This window comes from Hippocampus comes, unplaced genomic scaffold (genome assembly GCF_001891065.2).
Source record: "Hippocampus comes isolate QL1 unplaced genomic scaffold, H_comes_QL1_v1.1 scaffold248, whole genome shotgun sequence".
NCBI classification, from domain to species: Eukaryota; Metazoa; Chordata; class Actinopteri; order Syngnathiformes; family Syngnathidae; genus Hippocampus; species Hippocampus comes.
Window position 1 is genome coordinate 519,559 of NW_017806277.1, and position 19,444 is coordinate 539,002.

Genomic DNA, 19,444 nt, shown 5'->3' on the forward strand with positions numbered 1-19,444 from the left:
ACAACTCAGACACGTGTTTGTGCGAGCCGCGTGCGTGTTTGTGTGTTGGCGGTGTTGCTTTTGCGTCATGAACTTGGTCTGTTTGGTACGTTTGGTTTAAAATAGCTGTAGACTGACACACCCGCGTATCGGGACCACAACACGCTAAATTTAGCAGCAGGGGGAATAGGACAATTGTTCAATCACACAGTCTTGACATTCAACCGTGGTAAGCCGATGAGGCACAAGCCGTTATTATTTATACATACAATGACACCACTTCAAATCTACTCCATCCACCCAATCAATGGGTCTTTATTAGGTTTCCAGCAATGGATCCATATCATTCACAGTGAGAGTTCAACACATCACTATCTTGCCATAGTATATAAACCATTAATGGGTACAGTATATATTTTTATCACCTGGTAAATAAATGATAAACAACAAAGCATCATATTGAATTGCCTCTGCTTATGATGGCATTATCATTTCATACTGGTTGTGGGCCCCAAAACAACTTAAGATGAATTGCTGTTTCTTTTGTGTCTGTCCATGGACTGTTTAGACCAAAAAAAAAAAAAAAACTCAGAATAGTTTTTTGTGAGCGTGAACAGAACGAGCAGTACCTCAAGTCAAGTTTCTTTACCCTGCTGCTTGTATAAAAGCTGGCGCTGTCAACATTGGGTTTTTTTTTGTTTTTTTTGTTTGTTTTTTGTCAAGGTGCATATACAGGTATGTCTCATCCCATCACAGTATGACTGTAACTGCTCTTCTCACATTCACACCAATAGCTATTCTTCTCTGTTGGATTTATTTGTGTCTTCAATGTTCTGACTCTCGGTGGATTGAAGTCTTGTGTTTCTGGCTATTTTCCTGCGGGTTTGCCTTGGTCGGTGCTCCGAGAACCAGTTGGCGACAGCCATGGCAAGACGCAGGAATCCCAGGCTAATGCAGTGCACCTCGGAGGTAATGGGGATCTCAGAAAAGATGGCACGGTCGCGGCAGATTAAGGCAGAGCTGCACTGAAAGTCTTTGACTATGTTGAGGATCTCGAGACGCTCCGTCTGACGCATCATGCCTCGTATGTTCAGCAGGGTGGAGACATGCTTCTGCCTGTTGAGAGGAAGGACACGGAGGTGATGAGTGGAAGGTGACGACTGCTAATGGACGTGGACCCTGTTTTGTGTCATTAATACGGGAACGACTTTGCATCATATCCATGAGTCATCTGTTTCGGGGAAGGAACTCGCGATATTTAAAACACATTGTAACTATAAATGGTTCCAAAATATGTGCTGTAGACAAATGCTATTACTCTTCCGAGCCACTGCTAACGTGGTTAGCAATGTCTGTCCTGGTCTATTGTCTTGTAATTGACTACTGCAACTGCTTGGATTGTCTGTTTAATGATGTTTTACCGATTTGGTTCTTATTTCCGTCATCGTGGTTTTAAAGTTTGATGTGTCTCACTGTGCTATTTTAGCCTTGTGACTACGACTGAAAACTAGCATTTAAGCTAACTCTGGCGCATATACACTGTTTATTCTTGTGTTGATTCATTTGCACTGTCCCAATGAAATAAAATAAATAAATATATGTCAGAATCAAACAATATAACAGAGGGCGCAATATTATACTGGACATCATCACAGTTGTGATTCGGTCACATGGTAGACATGAGGCCGCAGGCCACTGTGTAACTGCTCATGAGTGACTTTCGAAAATCAATTTTTAACCAAAATGTGCAAATAATTTTGCAGGCTATATTTCTTAAAGAGAAAAAAGGTAAATTGTGACCTGTTTTATGTTTGGTGGCCTGTGATTAATGTTTGTGCGTCAATCTGCGCATTGCGTGGGTTGTCATGATTGTTGTTGATCTTGTGTTGGTTTTGGTTTTTGTATGACTATTTGCATATAAAGTACATCCAGGATGTACAGTACTGTACTTTATCTCCTCAAGCAGTGTTTTCCCCTTTAATATATGCAATGTACCAATGATTGCTACACTAAAACATCAAAATAACACAAATTGGTTCACAAAATGACAAATTTTTGGGGATTATTTATTTACAAAGCAAAACCATTTTGGGGAAAGGTGTTCTTTTTTTTTCAAACAATCCCAATACTTTTTTTGAGGGGGGTGGGGTATTTATTTAAATAAATAATTCTTTCTTTTTTTTTTTTGGACCCATTTGTTTTTAGAGCGTAAATGTGTCATCCCTTGAATATATAGCATACAATCACCTGAAAAAGACGTATCTTTTTACAACTCAGGAAAAATATATATATTAGTGCCACTAAAGATTGTTCATCAAATATCTGTCTGAAATGCTGAAATGAAATATTGCAAAAAATTCTAAAATAGCAACAGGGAATACCGCAGTTAACAAAAAGAGTGAGTTAGCCTGTCAGGTCTATCTATCCATCACTATGTGGCACCAGTCTGTCTCCTGCAGAGTGGCAGGAACAGGAAGTACTGCGCAGCAGCTTCCTGTCTGCTCTTTAGAGAGTTCTGCGTCACAGGCGGTAAGGTTGCCAACTGTCATCTCAGTCTTAATCTGTGAACAAACATCTTTGGTAGTTTGGGCTCCATCCTATCCTGAGGCCTCTTGGCTTTATTCATTCTCAAAACAGAATAGCATATCCCAAAATAGCAAAGTTAACGTATGATATGTATTCATGCTCCTTTCCTTGTTTTGATCCATTGTGGCAAAAAAAAACCCACAAAAAAACCCAGACATACTCATACATTTCCCTGTTTGGCTTGCCGCCAAAAACAACTGAATGTGCGATAGTAAGCATGAATAATATAAGCCCATTGGGGATACGGTGCAGAGAATTTGTTATTATAGACACATCCTGACAGAAATATCCTAACACATTTTAGATATTAAAACCCTTACCGAATATCTGGAAACTCTTTCACCAAGACGGCAACCTCCATTTGGATGGAGGGTGTGTCTTCCAGGAGAACAATGTCAGCGAGGTGGCAGATGAGACCGTCCAACCAAGATGAACTTGATTCCTGAAACAGACATGTGATGGGATTATTTACCATCGGAATATATTCATTACTTTCTTTGATACATTTCTGAATTCTTTTTATCTTATTCCAAGCTTCAGGTTCACCATTTATACATACAACGAAATGAGATTTGAGAGCGTTAGCTAGCCAGGCATCCTCCGGGATTTTTCTTATAAACAGCAAAATTAGCCTTTATATGGCATACTTAGACAAAATGAATGTCAGTATTGTGAACTGAGAAACTTGTATGGTGTGACAACTCTCTCAAAGGCCAGAGGGTGAAAGCGTTGTGGATTTTCTCAGTGAATAACAAAACTACAACTGTTTTTTCTGCTCATCGTTTTCCTCAAAAGACGGTGGAATTCTTTGGTTTGGCATTTGCTAAAAATAACAATCTCTTTTTTAAACCATCACTAAAAAAACACCCCCACCCGAGTTCCCATTTTCCATAGTCGCTTCATTCTACTCGTCAGCGACAAAGGCCATCAAGGCCATCCCGGACTCACTTCAAAGTCATCCAGCTGACAGGAACAGGAAGTTCCCTCTGAGCGCAGCAGCTTCCTGTTGTCAACCGAGGTGACGGACACTTGTTTGAACTCGGTCACAGAAAGGGGGCAAATGCCACGCTGTCAGGCATAGTTGTTTTACAGCCTCTTCCCCCTTCAGGTTAGTGCTAACGTAAGCCAGGATCATCCGTCTCCATATCACTGACGGCAGCCATTTTTCAGAACTCACTCCTGTATCAACACTGTCTGGCTTATTCATGACCTAGGAAGTTGGAAGGGCAGGCTCCATTCTCAGCCACCGTCCTTGGCATTCGCCTTGGCAGAATATTCTATTGTATTCTATTCTATTTTTCTGTATACGGTACTGCTGTAGCTGAAAAATACATGGTCCTAGATCAATGGTCCCCAACCCCTGGGCCGCGGAATGGTACCGGTCTGTGGGTCATTTGGTACCGGGCCGCACAGAAAGAATAAATAACTTTCATTAATTCCGTTTTAATTATTTCGGAACCTGAAAGATGTTTTATTTTGAAAAATTAACAGATTCTATCCTAAATCTGTCTACAGTATGTCACTCTTGACGCAGGTGAAGCAGCGCTTCTCGGTCATGTGATAGGTTACTGCTAAAATGAAACCCGGGAGCTAGCTAAATGAGTAAAAAACAAACGACTTTGGAAAGTTTCTGTGGGAAGGGGAAAAGGCCCAGCCAGGAGACAGAAGAGGATCCTATGACTTTCAAGAAAAGGAAGGCTACATGTAATAGACAGTGTCAGGAGTCCTACTTAAAATACGGATTTATCTCAACGGGAGATTCCCACGCACCAAGCCCACTCTGCATAATATGCAGCGATAGTGAGTCGTATTTTTAGGTACTTTTATTTGCGGTGTATCTTATTTTGAAGGCACGTTTAAATGGTACCATAGCGACGTGAGAGTATTGCGCCCAGGTAGGACGTTCCTCATGTCACGATTCGTGTTTGTTAATATGTTTATTAATATGTTTTCATGCAGGTCATATCATATTATTTTGTTGTATTGATCCACCACACCTTAAAGGCTGGTCCCTGAAAATATTGTCTGACATTAAACCGGTCTGTGGGGCAAAAAAGGTTGGGGACCGCTGTCCTAGATGACCACATTGGAACTGGCATCCTCCACATGTTTTGATGCTGTATAGGCATTTGATACGGAATGTCATTATATGTGGTAAGGTCGAACAGGTTGGAAATTAGGACTAAATGTAATAGTCCTAAAATGATTAAGGTCATTCTTGAAAGAAATGACTTACTTTGTGACCATTGGAAGCTTTGAATCTAATAAAATGGTCATAGCATATGGGGTCCCTCAAGGGTCATTTCTTGGACACTTTCTGCTGAAGCTGTATATCTATCCTTGGGTCAAATTCTTCTGAACTATAATGTCGACAATCACGCTTATTCAGATGCCACACAGATTCCTATAACTAGGTGGTGTGCTGATAGATTTGAATCTTTTAGCAGTCATATCAAATCAGTCACTAAAACAGCCTTCTACCAGTTGAAAAACATATCCAGAGTGAACGTCTGCATGTTCCAAGCAAACCGGGAGAAGTTTATTCAGACTCTTATCTCCAGTAAACGTCCATCCATCCATCCATCCATTTTCTGGAGCCTATCCCAGTTGTCCTCGGGCAGTAGATGGGGGACACCCTGAACTAGTTGCCAGCCAATCGCAGGGCATACGTAGACCAACAAACATTCGCGCTCACACTCACACCTTGGGACAATTTAGAGTGTTCCATTAACCTGCCATGCATGTTTTTGGAATGTTGGAGGAAACCGGAGTACCGAGAGAAAATTGCTACAATTAGTTTGAATCATAATAAGAATGAGGTAAACCTTTGGACCCAAGTCGAGAACTTAAGAGCCACCTGACTTTCTCTTTGTTAGTAAGGCGACTGCGACAATTATACCATTTAACTCTGCAATACCTGATAATGTAGAATTTAGTCTGAAGGACTGACTCACCAAATCCTTAAAGAGTCCTTTAAGTTGTTTGGCTTCATCTTGTAAGCGGAAAGCCATTCTCTTTCTCATCTTGGAGGAGGTGCAAATGAGCCGTCCCCGCATGATGGCTCGGACATATTCTACCAGGACCCGACGGTGAACCTCACCCACCAGCGTCTGTGTCATCCGAAAAATCCAAAGAGAATGTTTTTTTCTCACGTGACCTCAACCTCACCAAACACTAGATACACAGATTATTTCTGTTAACACATACCTGATACGGTGGAGGATCCATCCTTCTGAACTTTTTGAAGTGTTGTTTAACGCTGGCTTCAATGGCCTCAAATGTGTCTGTGTTGTTCAGCCATTTTCTCTTGATCATTTTGTCAAAAAAGGGCTGGAAATAACAATGGAGCAAAAACGGTTAAAATGGGGGGGGGGGCTTTCTGATGAAAACGTGTTTAGTCATTTGCTGGTCGAATGAACGAAACTGTTGCAGTGCAAACGTGACGAGAAAAATATTCTCAGCCATTCTTTTCATTTACGCTGCTAGATTACTATTTCATTTCACTTGTATATTGTTCGCTGGCTATGCAGTATGTGGTCATTGAAAGCGAAAATAAAAGTTGAAAATGACAGAGCCGATTTGAAGGCTTAAGAGTGAGTATCGAGTCTGTTGTCTGCCTAAAGTGCTTCTGAAAAAAAAGAATCGATCAGCTAGTTAAAAGAGGAGCGATCTGATCCATTGTGTTTATTTTTTATATCTTCATTGGTCCTCATTTCTCTATACATATGTACTGTTCTCATGAGGATTTTGAAACAGTAATTCATGTCTTCGTCTGGATTAATGTAATGCACTTTACTTTGGAGTCAGCCAATCCTCCATGAAACGTCTCCAGTTGGTCCAGAATGCTGCTGCTCGCCTCTTGACTGGTACTCACTCGTAAGAGGGAGCACATAACTCCTACTCTGGCATCCCTTCACTGGCTCCCTATACATTATAGTTATTTTTGAGATCCCATCTCTTTGGAATGACCTCCCATTGAACATTAGCAAGCCCCCTTGCTGCCCATCTTTAAAAGTCATCTCAAAACTCATTTGTATTCTTTGGCTTTTGACTCAGCATGACTAAGACTTGATTTTGTTTTACTGTTTTTGTGCTTTCTACTGTCTTCGTTATTAATGTATTGTTTTATTGTTTATTGTTGTATATATGATATTTGCTCCATGTACAGCACTTTGTATACAGCGGTGGCTGTTTTAGACTGCTCTATAAATACAGTTGAGTTGAGTTGTATGTACCATAAGCTGAACAACCATTCATACTCACATTTACATTTTTTTCCTGCAATTTCATTATCATCTAACATGTAGATCTTGGATATTTTCCCTCCATAGTAGTCCTGCAGATAATGGTTTATTTTATTTACATTTTTACCATCTATTTTATTTGAACTTTCATACCCATCTTACTTGTCATGTCAAGTCTTGGAATTCTTTTGTCATGGCTGCTGTCTGCCATTGGTGGTTTACTGTATTTCAAAACAGCTGGCTGAACATCTGCTCACCCTGATGTGCTCAAACAGCCGATCAGCCAGCACCCTCACAGACTGGTTGATGATCCTATCCAGGGAGGAGTTGGCTCTCTTTGCTGAGTCCTCGCTGGCCTGTGGGTCACACTGCCTGCAGCGCTCCACGAAGGATCTACAGTGTCCAGCCATGACATCAACATACATATTAAAACCAATTACTGAAACCCATCTTCAACAAAAAATAAAAGTATAGATTGAATAAATGTGTGTTTCACCTGAGAGGAGGGCAGCAGTTGACTAGAGCAATGGTCCTGGAAACATATCCATCACCTCGATCACCAAACTCTGCCTGGGTCTCATGAAACATCTCTACTTTTCTCTGAAAACTTGTACACAACATTTTCTTTGAGAATCTCGCTCCAAGAAATAGCCATGTTGAGCAGTAGCAATTTTGTATAAAGGACAAGAGCAGATCCAGCAGATGTGGAAACTCGAATGTCAGACTCAGTCTTTTCAGTGATGCTTGTCGATTTCTGTTTGGTTCAATAGTAATAAATTAGATAGGGGTTAACCCCAAATGGTGTGACTTTGATGGTTCTCGGATGTCTTCTAGTTTTAGTACAGACTGGTATTTTGCGGCACATTGGTCGACTGGTTAGCATGTCCGCCTCACAATGCAGAGGTGCATGGTTTGATTCAGGCTCTGGCCTTCTTGTGTGGAGTTTACATGCATGAGCTTTCTCGGGGTGCTCCGGTTTCCTCCCACATTCCAAAAACGTCCGCGGCATGTTAATGAAACACTTAAAATTGTCCCTAGGTGTGATTGTGAGTGTCAATAGTTGTTCGTCTGTGTGTGCCCTGCGACTAACAGGGAAACCAGTTCAGGGTGTACCCCGCTTACTGCCCAAAGACAGCGAGGATTGGCTCCAGCATGCCCCACAACCCTCGAGAGGATAAAGTGGATCGGAAAATGGATGGATGGATGGATGGATGGTATTTTGCTAAAATTGCTGTCGGGTTGTGAGATTATCGATTCTGGGTATTTGACGGCACACACTGAAATAATCCACAAATTGTGTTACTGTTTTGTTTTGTTTTGTTTTGTTTTTTTACTTTGATATTGTTTTTGGAACATGGGAGGAAGCCGAATTACCGGGTAAAAACTCCACTCATAAAGGCCGGAGATAAACCTCAGAACTGAGAGGCGGGCATGCTATAATCTTGGTTAACTTGTTATGGTCATTATAATTATATTTTTACGCATGAAAAATATACGTATATCTATTTCATGGTGAAGACTATATTTCTTCACTGACTGACTGGGTGAAGTTAAAATTCAATGAAATATTAGCAACTTATATGGTGGCAAGTTTTGACTCATATCTAAGTTACCAAAAAAGACACATTTTCTAATTCAGATCCACATGTAAACTGTTATTTTAGCTTTACAATAGTAGCACACTCTTTCATTCCTGAACTCAGGATGTACGTAAATTATGCATAAATCAGAAATAAAAGTGATCTTTTTTCCGACAGTAGCTATAAACTCGGCATGGTCACTACCGACCTTGGTGTTGTTTTTCAACTTACCTATAAAGAAAGTCAGCCAAGCCGATGAGACTAAAGCGAGCCACTCTTGCCCCTAGGAACTGGTTTACAGATGTAGATTTGTCTAGATCTACTTTCAGCCTCTAGAATTGTGAAATACAATGAACAAAAAATACAAATACAAAATCAGATGTATAGATGTGTTGAGATAGTTGTATCATCTTTTTAAATAGCCAAAATAATCATAATAATTACCTGAATGACCGAGCGTGCTAGGTGGGATTGATATTCCTCTATGTGTAGAGTATGGGCCCATCGTCTCTCTTCGTCATCCAGAACCTGAATTAACTCTTTTGTCACCTTCTCCTAGATTTCAAATAGCAAGTTGAATCTATTATTCCTTTTTCAAAGAGGCAGTCAAAAGGAAACTCTTTTCTTACTTTGACAATATTAAGGCACTCCTTTTCTAATTGGTCCACCGTGTCTGGAGGCAGAATAGGTTCCAGGGAGGCATAGTTGATTGGCGTTGCAGTGCCAATGGTTCCCAGAACATCACTTGTAAAGATAAAAATGCAGGACATGTTTTTTAAGTACTTATTCAAAATAAAAGTTCATGTTATTTAAGTAGTTTTAATGAGGTACACTCTAGCATTGGTATAGTATACAATGTAATCTACCGGTTGTAGATGTTGTAGAACCAGTCCAACAGTGAGTAGACATCAGTTATCTGCAGTGGGCCACGGGTAAGGTTTCTTAGACGTTTAGCCACGGCTTGATGATAACTTTCCACATACACCTGAAACGCAGAGAACTCCTCAGGGTAAATGGACACGGCGTTCCTCTTGGCTGCGTCCACGTCATCCACCATCCGACTCCTCAGGCGCTCCAGGTATGACGCCAGCTGGCCTGCCTGAGTGTCCACCTGGTGCGGCAGGCTCCAATCAGCAGCCTCTGCCACAGCTTCTCTCCACTTCATCTTCATTCGCCGAGGACGGTGGCTTTGTTGGGTCTGGGGAGCCACGTCCGGATCTCGTTCTGGCTTACTGTCCCCTCTGAGAGCCCAGGTTACATCTGCATGCTCTTCCTGTTGAATAACCAGTACCACAAGCCCAAGATTGGGCCCAGCGCTGGGTTGCCGGAGAGATTCTCTCACGACATCCCACATCTCCTTCATCAAAGCCTCATAGAGGAGCTCTACATCCTTCTCTTTCCGGCGACTTGAATCCAGAGTTGCGTTGGAACTGAGTGACTCATCCAAAGATGAACATGATTGGGGAATCATGCCAAGAGGACTGCAGGGACTAAAAGGATGACTGAGGAGGGGACCAGTTGGAGTTGGCAGGAGAGACAACAGCTCACACTCTCGTTCTAGTTCCTGAATATGTGTGTCGGCAAGGAGCAGGTCTCGATGATTGACTAACTGTAGAATCTCCAGTACTGTTGAAAATAAAGCATAGACCAAATTCATTCCAGTGATTTGGAAAAAAAACATCTGAACATATGAGAGGACACGTGTTTCCATCATGTAGCCCGTCTTCCTTGAGACGCAGACTAACCCTAACCATATTTTGTCACTTAAACACAAATTAAAAGGAGGCAGTAGGACTTTCTGATTTTCCCCAACACTTTTTCGATACATTGGCCCCTCAATTTAATGAACCCAGAAACCAATGGTCCCCAAATTCAAGGGCATTTGCGTACAGCCTACTCAAAACGCCACTTCTAAAATAGCTTTTTCAGTCTGTTATTTCCACAATTAGCCGCAATTTGCCACAGCACCATTAAAATTACGCTTTGATGTCATTAACAAAGACTGGCCACATGTTACTAGGCTGTACTGCTCCTATCATAGATAATTAGACCAATGGTAGACTCGAGCAGGCTAAAACATGCGTCAATTTGGTTGCCATGTTGGCAGTGGCAATGTTCCAAATGGAAAGCATGGGCATTAGCCTGCAGCTCAAAGTGCCATGTTGTATCTACCTATTCATACATATGGCTGTTTTTACTCTTTAATATGCAGCTGCTGGCGCAGTGCACAATTGTTTTTTTTTTTGGGGGGGGGGTTTATGAAAGCCTATCGCATCTAATTATAAGGGAAGTGAAAAAAGCAAGTGCTAACATTGTGGCTCATGAACGATGTACATCATTTCCACCCAATCACCAACAAGGTAACTTTTAAAGTTTTTTTTTTTTTTTAATATTTAATAATTTTGTGCCATAGTGGGCATTTTTAGTCTTCAAATAAAGTACAAAACGGTAGCCCAGTGGTCCAGTGGTTAGTGCATCGACCGCAAGGTGCAAAGATTGTGGGTTCGATCCCTGCTCTGGCCTTCCTGTGTGGAGTTTGCATGTTCTCCCTGGGCCTGCGTGGGTTTTCTCCAGGTACTCCAGTTTCCTCCCACATTCCAAAAACATGCATGACAGGTTAATGGAACACTCCAAATTCTCCCTAGATGTGAGTGTATGTGCGGATGGTTGTTTGTCTCTGTGTGCCCTGCGATTGGCCGCCAACCGATTCAAGCTGTCCCCCGCCTCCTGCCCGAAGACACCCCATGTGACTCTTGTGAGGATAAAGCGGATCGGAAAAAAAAACGGAATGGAATAAAGTACAAAACAAAAATTGTTTTCCTGTATTGGGTATTTTTCGGTCACGAAAGAAGTATTCATAACAGACAAGAGAGACAACCCCTTTCCCCAATCAGTCTGTTTAAGTAAGGTTCCACTGTATTTGAATTTCCAACTGAGTGTTCAATAAGGGATTAAAAGAACTTTTGCACTTGATGTGGGCAGAAAGAATAAGGATTCCCAAAACAAGAGATATTCATTGTAGTTTCACCGTATCACTTACGATGATCTCTAACTCATTGCTTCCTCGTTCACTACCTGAAAGGGGCTCTCTGGTTTTGACCACTGGCTCCTCTTCCTCTGATTCATCCTCAGTCTCCTCTGAGGCCTTGTCGGACATGGATTCCCTCTTCAGCTTGCCAAGGCTGACCATCCTGAGGAAGGAGGACCGCCTAGAAGCCTCCGCCTCGTTGTCTGCACTCAGGTCCCCACAGGGCAGGCTTTCTCTGCGCTCCTCTTTACAACGGCCAGTAATGCTGCACAGAATCCGCGGCATAAAACAACATAACAATATAAATGGGGTGAGGGGATGAAGAGGCTTTATACATGACCACATGAAAGGCTTGGTGCTAAATATTGTTCCTGGAATAAATGGCTGTTTTTTTTTTCGTTTGTTTTTTAAGTGACTCCTATTTAAAGTGTAAAACTGTAAAATAGTCACAGTCAGCATGCAACATGCCACTGAAAGCACGTCAGCAGGTAATTACATAACAAGGGACATAAGCACACAATATTAATTACTGTCAATTAAAATTTCCCAACACTTTTTTTTTCCAACTTGACCGAAGGAAAAGTTGTCATGCTCTTTTATTTATTTATGTTATTCTTAATCATGCCTTGATTCCTTAATTCTAGATACATAACACCTCGTAAATGTATACATATATATATATATATATATATATATATATATATAAAATAATTGTAAATATATGTATAGGATTTTAGTCGCAAATAATGATGTTTCACCCATCCTCACCGGAATAGAGTCATAATTCCCTCTGAGCTTCTGCGTAGTCCTTTCCTTTTTTCTCTCTCTGTTGGGAGTGTGTATGAGTCTCCGGGGCTATAGTGTGGTGAGTTGTGCCCCCACACGCTTCGTCCAGATTTGCGGAGCCCCTTGCCCAATTTTCCAAGGGTTTTCAGTGGTGACACACCACAAATCCGCTCCAGGGTGCCCCTTAGCGGCTTTCCTTTGGGATTTCCCGCCCCGTGTCTCTCGGCGTTGAGTTCATTTTCTTCCTCTTCTCCATCACGAGAGGACCTGAGCTGTAGGTTACCCCTGACGTCCCCCATGATGAGGCCCGTGTCACCGTCGTTCCTCTCATCCTCATCCAGGTCAACATCCTCAAATGGGTTTAGGTTCTTTTTCAGCTCTTTCAGGTTGTGCAACTCCTTCAGATCATTAAGATCATTCAAGTCCTTGAGGTCCAATTCAAGCCTCGAGAGAATAAGTTCACCATTCACTCTGGGGAATTCATGGCAGCTCTTTGACCTACCTGGGAGCTTCTTTAGAATGGGCATGGTTGCACTTGCGATTAGACCTGTTGAACAAGAACAGGAGGGAAAAAAAAAAAAAACTTGAGTATATCGCTGCAACTATGCAGCCCGCATACATTCTTTATCGTACACAAGATACGAGATTAACAACAAAAGTTTAAAAATCTTGTACACATACAACAATAGACAAACCAACTTTTCTCACCTAATGTGCAGTTAAGCATTTTATAGTTGAATGATAAGTTTTCATATGCCGTTTATTACCTTTATAATACATTGCTGGTGTTACAAGATTGCAACGATACATCCTCCCGGAGAAACAATCATCTCACCATGAAAAGAGAGAAAGCTCCTTCACACTGACGGAGATGAGTAAATCAAACCACTTTCAGGATTCATAATTTGCTTTAGATTCGGTTTTCTTCATTTTCTTCAAGTGAACAGTTTGCTTTTATATGCTAATAATATTCAAATGTGGAGCCGATGCATCTGTGCCTTATGACATCCTGTTTTTGTCATTTTTGACATGACAGGAGGTAGACAAATTTTTGTTAAAGTCAGAAACAAAACCTTTTTGTCTAAAAAAATCATCGTATATTTTTGGCTAACATTCTACAGAATTCATTTATTTATTAAGGTCTGTATAAGCGTAGTCTAAATGTGTTGCACCTTTTGCACCCTTCGTTTTTTGGGTTCCCCCCCACCCTTCACCCCCGTCCCCAACGCCTACCTGCGTAATCTGGACAAAAAAATTGAAGACATTATCATAATTATGAACAACTGACTTTTTATGCATGGGGTAAACAATTCTTTTTAACCCTTTCATGCACCCTGTAACCTGATAACACGATCAGCTCTCCACTGTAGTAACCGCTGTCCCTTAAAAGGTGACTATACTTTCTCAAATATACTGACAAGAAACATTTTTTTTCTACATAGCACACTTACATACGTGAGTATTGTTGGAAGAATAGAATCAATTTCTGATTCAATTCAACTAATACAAATTGGAGGATGATAGATGGCGGGGTTTGCTTCAGAAGCCACATTATTAGATACACCTACACAGCGAAATAGAATCAGCTTTAATCCTCGATGATCAGTAACAATAATTATGTTGATGTCGCTGTTTTGTGATTGACTTGTTAGTCGCAGTTTGCAGGGGATCATAACCGCCGAGTTTCACTTGAAATATTTTGAAGAGGATTTCAAGGCATGCGGGGTTGTTATATCGGATCTTATTAGGTGGTGTGGATGTACCTGGTGAAGTGTCTGACGAGTAGACACCATCTATTAAAGACGTTACCTGTTTCACACCTGTAAGAAAGAAAACAATGCATCAGAAAACACAAACAAACCACACTGGCTGCCTTCTAGTGATGGAGTTGACTGAAACGCAAACCGTCTTACCTGAGAAGCTATTCTCACAGTCTTTCAGTAGCGTGTCATCCTGGAGTGTGCAGGCTTTTGTGTGCGTGTGTGACTGATGAGTGTGAGAGTGTGTCTGAAAGTATTCATTGACTCAAGAGAGCAATGTGGCTGCCCATGGTTTCCTGGTGAGCTCTATTGTGGTGGAAGGTGATATGTTTTCCTGAGGAAAGGCCTGTCCTGTCGCTTCTAGCCCTCCTACACCAGCAAACCTTCGACCCCCACTCCCGTACCCCACCCTGCATGCACCCAAGGGAACCTTCTAGTTTAATTACATTGAGTGCCTAGTGCAGGAAGACTGGCCAGAGCATCCCCTGTGGTGTATTATGATGTTATCATGCGTGCACACTTTGTTAGAGTGCATTAACCCCGTCTCACTTATTACATTGAGTGGGGAGAATTCGTGGCCTTGATTGCAAACTCTATTCATGCATCATCAGCAGCGTACGCTTCCTCAGTGGAAGAATTTAGAACTGAACGAAAAGGAGGATAAAACCTTGAGTCGTTGCCAAATTCTTTAGAACATAACTAAGGGCTTGGCTGCCATAGCAAGGCTCATAATATCACATAAAGGAAACTGCTGAAGGTGTGTTTGTGCTCGTGCACGTAGGTGAGTTGTGATGTGCAACGCTTTAATGAAAACGAAGCAATGAAAGAAGTCCAAATGTTTGTACAGCCCACGTGGAAAAGCATTCTGACGCTGTACTGAACTCTTGTTGCTCGTTTCTGCCACCTAGTGGACAATATGGTAATTGATTTTCGTGCCCCACACCGGGGCTCCTCGATTTACGGCGTTATTCGGTTGCCTCGTGGCGACGTAACCCGAATGTGGACGAAAGTCGTCGTCGGCAGCACACTAATAAAGATATACAGTAATTACAGTAAATATTGGCAGGAAAAGCACTGAACTTATGACACAAACTAGTTTATTGCACATCATTCGTAACCGAGAAACTGTCGTAAACCGAGGACCCATTGGGGGCCCCACGTAGGACTACGCACTTCCTAGTCAGATGTATGACCAAAAAAACAATGCTATTTTACATATGGACAAAATACGTGCTCATAATATATTAAATTTGTTATGATGCGTTTTTCAGTACATGTACGAAAAATCCATTATCCAAACTCAACAACAGAGCTCATTTTGTCAAATGTTTTCACAAAAATTAACTCACTCATAATTATTGAAGTACTATGTTCGTCCTGCATATCATTCCAAATCAGCAAAAATTATATATATCAGGCCTACTCATAGACAAAGAAAGGAAGCTGCAAGTCAAGATGCTTCTTTCATCACGTGTGGATATTTGCACAACACGAACCAACACGAGGCAAACTCGAGATGGCACCACTGCAGCTCGAGTTTACGATCTAAAATATGCCTCCGCTGAGTTGCGACGCGGCTCTCGATGTGATCATGATGAAAGTTTCATGGGACACAAAAACAGTGCGGCGGGTTACCTTTATTTAGCGACTCGGTGTAGAAGCAGAAGCTCAAAAACAGAAGCAATGAATATCGGTGACGTCATTTCAAAAGTTTCACCATGTGAACAATGAATCAGGGGTTCATTTAACATGATAACTGATAATGTGGGATAGCATCACATGCCAATAATACTTTGGAGGAAAATCGTATACTGTCGTCAATGAATAAAATACTGCAATGATCCAATTTAATACACTTTAACACTTTCATGCACCCTGGAACCCGATAACATGATAAGATGTCCACTGCAGTAACCGCTGTACCTGAAAGGCTTAATATCGACCATTACATCATGAATCTATGATGCTGAGTGACGCCATATTTAAACACATGCATAATTTTTATGACTACACTTTCACATTGATAATCGTTTATAAATGATGGTAATAATATGTGCCATAAGATTTTTTTTTTCAGTGGATAGGCTTTTAGCCTGTGCTTCTCTTTTGGGTATGACCTCTGTGGGGGACACGTAATGTACCATATTTATTTTTGTAAAACCGAGTAAATTATGTTCCACTCCTCCCAAAAGTTTTCCGAGTATTATTTTACATTATTAGTCAAAAGTCAGTTGAAATCCATTAATATACCGGACAAAACCTCCTGTAAAGGATACAATATTTTCCTATCACAAAACATTGACTGGAATAAGTTTGATATTTAAGGAACAGCCACTTCCTTCCTATCTCGCTGTGCCACATCCGCACAGTTGACAGAACGACACAACACTGTCAAACAGCAAACGTTTTACATATCAATTGGCATGGATTTGACAAACTATATGTAGAATTAGAGTAAATACATGAATGTTATGCTTTGTTGACAGTTTAATGGGGTGCTTGTGTGAATAATGGAGGTGGGGCTTCATCAAAGGGTCTGGTTCTGGCCTTGGGTGTGGTGGAAATGGCGCGGGTCATTGAAGTGATAAGGTTCGTGGCGATGGTGGCTGTGACCGATGACTGGATGCTCGATGCCTTCACTCTGCAGCTCTTCCTCCTTATGAACTCCATCCAGCTTCTCCACTAACTCTTTGATGAAGGCCTTAGGAAGAAAACAGCACATCATGTCACAGAATGTGCCAGGATTTCCTGTTATTTCCTGTAGGGTGGTGACCCTTGGGACCACTTTCCAATCTACATTTTGCAGTCAAGTGCTGTTATTTTTTTGGGTAAAAATATGTTTAACCGTGACCATTAACTTTTTGTTCAAGACAACTAGGGGTGTACTGGCACTAAAAATCACCCCTGCTATTTCTGTCTCACACCAGCCCACACCCACACAAATATGCAAAGACCTAGCAAGCTTGCAGCTATTTCTGTAATTGAGAAGTCATTGTTTATCATGCTATCCACAGTCAGGATTTCATGAAATAAAACACAAAAAAGTATCCAGAACTTTGCTCAACACACTCATACTACAAGTAGAATCAAGTCGAAGTAAAAAGCAACATTTCCTAAGCCTTAATTTAATAGGAAATCCCATTTTATTTGCAGTTGCTTTGCTTACAGTCTATTCATAACATTAACTAGCTGACAACCAATCAGAGCTACACTGCCATTAATGGCATTCATTCAAACCCTATCTAAAAGGAACAATGACACCAAACACTGCTTTTTTGTTGTTGTTCCCGCATGTATTAAGAATGTGTTGAGAAATGTTGTGGATAGGTGTGCATTTTAATTAATAAAACTATTACCCTGGGCAGTATGATAATGTCATCTTAGCCATATTTCCTATGATGTGAAAATAGTGCAATTAATTGGCATTGACTATAAGACACAATTGTTTTATTTTTTTCTTTCTTACTTTTTGAATAAATAACATTTTTATATCACTACCCTTCTAATGCACAACATGGGTCTAAAATGACCCATATTCATTTTCTATGTTATTTCATGCATTGCTGAGTTTTTTTATGATATAACTATAATTTACTCTTCCAAATATGCAGCAAAAGTTTTGTTTTTGATTACCACCGATCATTATTTCCACTTTTCCTTTCTTATGGTATGAACAAGCACAGCTTTTGTATTTCTACCTCAAGTTGACACACATGGGCCAGAAAGACCCACATTGATTTACTAGCTATTGCCTTTGGAGAGAAAAGACATTTCACAGCTCTGCACAAGCCTCTTTACCCATCTCTAATTCATGTAAGTATTGTTTTTCAATTACTCTAACGTTGCCTCAAAAGATATTTGATGACATTCGTGAATGGCACATAATATTTGATTCAGTTTAGTCTACTTTGAGTGAGTAGATTCTTTGTTAGAAAGTTACAGGTAATTATGATTAGCTAGCTCTCTCGCTATAGTGGTGTTTGCTAGTAGTGGTGGGGGATGCTGGCATATTTTTTTTCATTGGGGGTTAGCTAAATCACCAAAATAAATCTGTATGTATGTGTGTGCATATTGATGTGAAGTCACCAAAATAAATCAGTATGTATGTGTATGCATATTGATGTGGATCAGAAAACATTGTAATGCTTTTGTTTTTCTTTATCTAGAGTATTGCTGTTTGCAGATTTACTGGTGAAGAGGTTGTAGCAATGCTGCAGCAAGAACTAGATGAGGAAGATGAGGAGACCATTTTTTTTCTGATTCAGAGTCTGAAATTTCTGATGATGATGAACCCAGAATATTTGCAACAGAGTCAAGCCGGAATTGTGGGTGTGTCTGGAAATCCAGCTTTCCTGCATGAAGAAGACTCCTCTCATGACACAGAAGATTCCTCTAATCAATCTTCTGGAGAGGAAACTCAGACTCAGTCCAATAGACTGAGTAAAAATGGATCTTACTGGAATGAGAATCCCTCCACTCAAGGCAGAACAAGAAGCCACAAACATCCTGAGGAGTTGTCTGGACCTCCTCTTGGAACATCAGCTGTTTCACCAAAAGATGCCTGGATCTTCATGAGTGACAACATCATTGAGGAGGTTCCAAAATGCACCAACTTAGAGGGACAAAGAACCGAAACACTGACAAAGAATGCATGGCTTTTGTCGGTTTGACCCTCATTGCAGGACCAGGTGCATGCCCAGCAAACCTGCAAAATATGGGATGAAAATCTTCTGGATGTGTGACGCAAGGTTACCTTATGGAATAGAAGGAACTGTCTTGACAGGGAGACAGCCAAGACAGGAGGTTCAAAGAAATTTAGGAGAGAATGTCACACAACAATTATGCAGTGGAATCAGACAGATAGGTGAATATACAGGACAATAGAGAAAGTAAGTTTTAGCACAACGTAAAATTGACTTTTTAAAATTTGATTTCTTTGAGGGCAGAATCGAATACAATGCTATGCAACCAGTTTACAGTTGTAAAACTACTGATTTAGCTCAACTCAATAGCTGTGTGCTTTGTTGTCAAAGCTGTGTAACAAAATGACGAATAAAAACATTGCAAATATTAAAGACACGTGTTTGGCCTCCTTCACTGCTAAAGTAATGACTTGAAGCAAATTATTACAGTTTTAAGTCATTTAGTCACACTTGGATGAATGCGTCACTTTTGACCCATGTGTGTAAACTTAATGTAATCATATAAAAACTATTTTTGTTCATAAAGTATGAAAGGAAGAATGGAAATAATGATCAGTGGTAATCAAAAACAAGGTATCTAAACAACACTTGAAATATCCAATGATAAAATAAATTGATTTCAAAAGATAGAACAAAAAAAAAAATACTCAGCCAGCATGAAACAGAGATGAAAGTGGACTTTTCTGAAAATTCCGGAAAAAATAAATAAATAAATGTGTGTGTGTGTGTGTGTGTGTGTGTGTGTGTGTGTGTGTGTGTGTGTATATATATATATATA

At 40.6% G+C, this 19,444-nt stretch overlaps 2 protein-coding genes across 3 annotated transcripts in view; both read right to left on the bottom strand.

Annotated features, from left to right (window-relative positions):
• Positions 1-265: 265 nt before the first annotated feature.
• On the bottom strand, positions 266-14,881 carry exoc3l2a (exocyst complex component 3-like 2a). Of its 2 annotated transcripts, none has more exons than XM_019857774.1 (14): positions 14,117-14,881; positions 14,013-14,023; positions 12,186-12,750; positions 11,465-11,682; positions 9,256-10,015; positions 9,019-9,133; positions 8,834-8,944; positions 8,621-8,721; positions 7,306-7,416; positions 7,067-7,202; positions 5,773-5,895; positions 5,520-5,675; positions 2,886-3,007; positions 266-1,095 (listed from the first exon to the last, which is right to left on the bottom strand). In XM_019857774.1, the coding sequence occupies exons 3-14, from the start codon at positions 12,728-12,730 to the stop codon at positions 774-776; spliced, it is 2,820 nt and encodes a 939-aa protein (XP_019713333.1). In that variant the 5' UTR covers positions 12,731-12,750; positions 14,013-14,023; positions 14,117-14,881; the 3' UTR covers positions 266-773. The 2 variants fall into 2 exon arrangements, with proteins under 2 accessions (XP_019713333.1, XP_019713332.1); XM_019857773.1 differs by having other exon boundaries at positions 13,967-14,023.
• Positions 14,882-15,580: 699 nt separating this feature from the next.
• Positions 15,581-19,444, bottom strand: part of ppp1r14aa (protein phosphatase 1, regulatory (inhibitor) subunit 14Aa) — a 7,005-nt gene continuing 3,141 nt past the window's right edge. Inside the window, exon 4 of the mRNA XM_019857781.1 lies at positions 15,581-16,664. Coding sequence (XP_019713340.1) covers positions 16,491-16,664 — 174 coding nt within the window. The 3' untranslated portion in view covers positions 15,581-16,490. The remainder of the gene's footprint in view (positions 16,665-19,444) is intronic.